The sequence below is a fragment of the Pimephales promelas genome, chromosome 10 (genome assembly GCF_988280905.1).
Source record: "Pimephales promelas chromosome 10, fPimPro1.hap1.1, whole genome shotgun sequence".
NCBI lineage: Eukaryota > Metazoa > Chordata > Actinopteri > Cypriniformes > Leuciscidae > Pimephales > Pimephales promelas.
In genome coordinates, this window is record NC_142778.1 from 27,050,938 (window position 1) to 27,055,892 (window position 4,955).

The following is a 4,955-nucleotide window of genomic DNA, read 5'->3' on the forward strand; positions in this document are numbered from 1 at the left end:
TGTAACATGAAAACCAGACCGGGGAGCAACGCAATGCGCACACATATATTCCGACACAGTTTATTGTCCACAGTTTATTTTTTATTTTTATCACGTACATGTGACCATATGTATAAAAAAATAGGTATAAAACAATAGACAAATTCATATTTTTAATTTGATACCATACTTAAAAGCTGGATTAAAATTATAGTATACGCTTTTATTAAACCTGAGGCACTTATGCTATTCTGGAGCACATGTTCATGCTCAGATGAACAGATCTAATACAAATACATTCATAGTATTTTTTTTAAATCAGCTTTTAATTTGAATGTTTGTTTTGGATTGAATTGAAAAATGCAAAATAAAAGCCTTTTCACTGGTGGTTTAATTTAAACCTTTGGACCCATTGTGAATATTTGGAGTAGATGGAGTCGTATTTTTAATACAATTTTTTTAATCACATTGTTTATTTTGATTTATTTTTGTATGCATTTATTGTTTGCAGTTAACTTGAATCGTGCTGTGGTGTGACAAATGAATTTTTAAAATCATATATATGCAATGAACCTGTATGTGTAACAATTATATAATGATTATAGCATTTTTTTAAAGTTGACATGATACAGAAGTTGCGATCTTTAATTCACCATTGTAACGTATATATCGTAGAGACAGTCGAATAAATAAAGAAAGAGTTCTGCAAATAAACAATCACAAGTGGATCAAGAAATTATTTTTAATGTGAAAGCTCTGTAAACAACTCTGTATATAACAGCAGTCGTGGTAAAAACAGGCAAAAAAAAAACTCTCTAAATGAGTATATAATCAGTATACTGTTGTTTGTTAACATATTAGTAAACAAGGCAAGCATCTAAATTGAAGACTTCTCCCATATCTACGCATTTAAAATTGCAATGTGCCTTTAAAATCTAATTCTTTAAAAATGTGAAAAACTATTGTCAGGACACAGTATGTGGGATTTACACGTGTCTGTTGTTGCTGCTAAGCAGTTTGGGATAAGCGGTCCCGATAGAGCGGCCATGTCTGTGCACCACCATCTCCAGCTGGTACTCATCCACATTGACCACAGCTGTGGTGGTCTTCTCATTGGACGTGAGGAACAGGATGGTAAAGATTGCCATCTCGAACTCAGGACTCACACCAACAAAGGCGCTGGCCACTGGCTTGACCAAACCATGCCAGCTGAACTGCACGTTCAAGACATGATCGTCGTCATCAGGCTGCGTGGAAGAGAAACAAACACAAATTCAACAAAGTCTGCACACAGAACAATCAATTTGTTGTGTTATTTTCGTATTTATTGATGAAAGAAGTACCACATTATTGTCCTTGGATTTGTAGCCCTTGTAATCAAGAAGATTCTGCTTCTCTTGCAAGTAAATCTGGACCCAGTTGTGAAGACCCATGATTTCTCTGCCAAATTTGGTTTCCCCAACAAACACATGCTCAAATCCACTGGAGTCCTCCCTTTTTGGAAGAACGATAGTGATGCATTTTATAATTAGAGCAGATAGGGAATAAAAGATAGACATTTTTAATGTTACGCTGGTGTATGTTGCTTACCCTCCATTTCTGTCTCTATGATAAAGGCGGAACCACATGTAGTACAACTGACTCTTAAACTGTCTCAGATCGGAGCGTGATTTCCCCTTACCGATCAGGTACCGGTGGGCACGCTAAGGGAGTAAAACACCATTCATAAAATATCATCATACGCCCTTCCACACTCTTTTCTTGGCATAATAAGCAGCTGTTAAGAACAGGGTGTGGTGGCAGGGAACAACCACAATATTTTGGTTAGCAACAAGAAAAAAAAAAGTGAACTTGTCTTTACATGTAGTACTTTAAATACTTTTCATTTTTTTTTGTTATTGCCTTGAGAAACAAGAGGAGAAGATTTTTTATTTGGTTAAGGGTAAAATTTGAGTCATACTGTACCTTCATGACTGCAGTATCTAAGATAGCATCCAGAAAGGAGTTATTTTCAGTCACCTCCTCAGTGGTCACCCTCTCTGCCACACCAGTGGACCTCTCATAGTTGTCCAAGAGCTTCATGAAACCTGTTGAGAGACGAGAAAAATCACCGACCAGTTTTGGTTGGTGAAAACAATTTAATTTCTGGTCACTTTGGTGGTTAGGTATCATATTCACATGTAAATAGAAGAAAAGTAAACCTTCTTTCACTTTATTTCTTTGTGATTTTGTGAGAATTTTAAAAGGGTTAGTTCACCCCAAAATGAAAATGTATAAACCCCCCCAGAGCCGGCGTATGGATTACTCTTATTATGGATGATCAGCTTTTTTTGGGGCTTCAAAATCTAGGGTCAAACTCACTCCCATTATAAACTGTGAAGCGCCAGGATTTTTTTTTGTAATATAACTCTGATTGTGAAGTCATAAACACCTAAGATGGCTTCATTTTTGGGTGAACTATTCTATAAAGTCTCAAAGACATCTAAATTAAAGCAGAAAGACAGAAAACGTATGATCCTCAAGGTTGAAGTGTTTACTTTTTTGTATCTTAATAATTGTGCCTAACGAAACTGGTATGTTCCCTGTCTTGTGTTGTAAATGTGAAAATGTGTATATCATGTATATTTTGCTATCCTATTCAACCTCATAAATTCAAAATATGTGAAATGATTTAAGATTATATGCATGAGGTTTTAAAATAACATTTCAGATTCACGTTTTTTAACCAATATATTAGTGGTTTCCCAGGGGAAATGTGCCCTAACCCGAACTCCACCAAAAGAAGGGACTGAATGCAACATTGAACATTCCACCAATCAACTTTAAGATTAACTACCTGCCTAAACATGCAACTCTTGGTGTGTCTCTGTTACATGTTTTAGCACAGCTGCAATGGATAAAACCTTCTTTTTTGCAAACTGACAACATGATTAAAGGTTGCTAGAATCTTTTTTCTTTAGGTGTTGGATTTTTACAAAAGAAACATACGTGCATACGTGGCAATGCCTTCCAATTTGGCCACATCGACACTGGAAAACAGTGGGGATGAGGCATGGTCAACCGCACTTGTGCTTCCCTGTGCTATGTAACCAGCTTTGCCCTAAAAGAAATGTTAGATGATTTAATGTAATACATGATTGGTCACTATACTTAATATCGTGGGACATTAAAAAATACTAACACCTGTAGTGTGATATTGTAATCAGTTCCAGGCTTCAGGCGATTCACATCCAGCTTCCAGAGCTCATTGAAAATATTCGAAAGCTCCTGGTTGACAGTTTGACTGAGAGTGTAGAGAAAAAAAGTGAATTGTCTAAAACTTGTATAAACAGTTCTCAGGTGTAGTGCATTGCATTCATGTATAAGTTACAGGTCAAATTGGAAAATATTTTACCTTGCTGCATCACTGAAATTAAACAGTGCCAACAGCACAAGGATCCAGCCACAATCATACCTGCAACACACAAACATAAGAATGAAGTGTGTGTGTGATTATATGTGTATATAGAGGATATTTTTGTAGTATATAGTATATTTCATGCCTGCTACCTATTTACATGAATAATTTAATGATGAAATATCAAATCGCAAAAGTTAAAACCAAAGAGAATATTCTACAGTAAACAAATGAACATACAAACATAAATGCAAATTCAGAGGTGCCCGAAACAAGGTATTAAAAATCACAACGTTACAATGAATGACCTTTTGTAAAACTATTCTGCTTTTTAAAATGCTCTTTAAAGACGCCGTTTATATGCAAAATATAAAAGTGTTCAACATACCCTCTGCGCATGGTTGTTGCAATGATGCGCGTGAACAGATGAACGCGAGCTTGTGTAGTTTTCCTCTTTTGTATCATGAAAATGTACACCAAAACAACAAATGGGCGGGGCTTAGGATAAGTTGTCTGTGATTGGTCAAGAAGGGTAAGACAGTTTTTATTTTGGGCTCTATGCACGGCGCTATTTCGTAGAGTCCAATGCAATACCGAGAATTTTTATTGAATTTTACACTCCATGGTTATAATAAAGAAACGTTAGTCACAAAAACAGATAAAACAGACACCCCTCGTTGTGTTTATGCTTCTTTTTAAAATTATATTAAATAAATATAACTATATATAATATTACATCTAAACGTATGTATGTTTCATTTCAAAGACTGGAGGACAGTAAATTTGGAAGACTCTGCCATAATCCCGTTTTCCTCGGTTTTCCTCCGCTTTAATCTCCACAACCGGAAATGGACGAGCATCCTTGCGTCAAATGCGGAATTTATGCGTGCAGCTCTTTTTCACATTTTCTGCGCTGGTCGAGGCGGATTTTGATTTAATAATTCTCACGGAGAATTATTTGTATATTTGTATATCAGATAATTCAGAAAACGATACGTTTCAGTGCAAAAAAAAAAACGTTATTCAATAAGACAAAGGAAACTCACAGGGAAAAGTCAACATTGTTGACATGATGTAAAGGACTGATTCATTTCATCAGTTCATTTCCAAAAACTGAAAGCAAAAACAGGATGTTTGAAGCAAGTTATCAATTTTGATTTATGATTAAAGGCAAAGAACACGGACCCATCATAAAATGCTAGCAAGCGACTGTCTACACACACTGGCCAACAGAAGGCGCTGTTTATAAACGTATACATTTCCTTACTCAAAATAGCTTAAAAATGTAATAATTACTGTATTTGCTATTAAAACAATAAGAATGGCAGCTAAACTATTGAAAAGGGCTATGTAATTTAAAATTACAACACAAAAAAAGCCTCATTTGTATTTTAGAAAAAAAAAAAACTCAATGAGAACTATAGTATTTAAATGAAGAGAGTTAGCTTGTAAATGTATGCAAGAATGTGCATTTAAAGTGCATCATACATACTCCATTTTAAGAAATTCTGCTCTGCCAAGTCATATGCCATTGGTTATAGAATTTACTAATTGACACTCAAATATAACAAACAAAGCC

At 35.2% G+C, this 4,955-nt stretch overlaps 1 protein-coding gene across 1 annotated transcript; it reads right to left on the minus strand.

The window, feature by feature from the left end:
* Positions 1 to 703: 703 nt before the first annotated feature.
* LOC148977425 (uridylate-specific endoribonuclease C) lies at positions 704 to 3,898 on the minus strand. The gene is made up of 8 exons (XM_089116387.1): positions 3,765 to 3,898; positions 3,374 to 3,433; positions 3,163 to 3,262; positions 2,968 to 3,079; positions 1,945 to 2,066; positions 1,570 to 1,682; positions 1,323 to 1,473; positions 704 to 1,226 (listed from the first exon to the last, which is right to left on the minus strand). Exons 1-8 carry the CDS (start codon positions 3,839 to 3,841, stop codon positions 966 to 968), a joined length of 996 nt encoding a protein of 331 aa, XP_088972513.1. The 5' UTR covers positions 3,842 to 3,898; the 3' UTR covers positions 704 to 965.
* Positions 3,899 to 4,955: the final 1,057 nt, after the last annotated feature.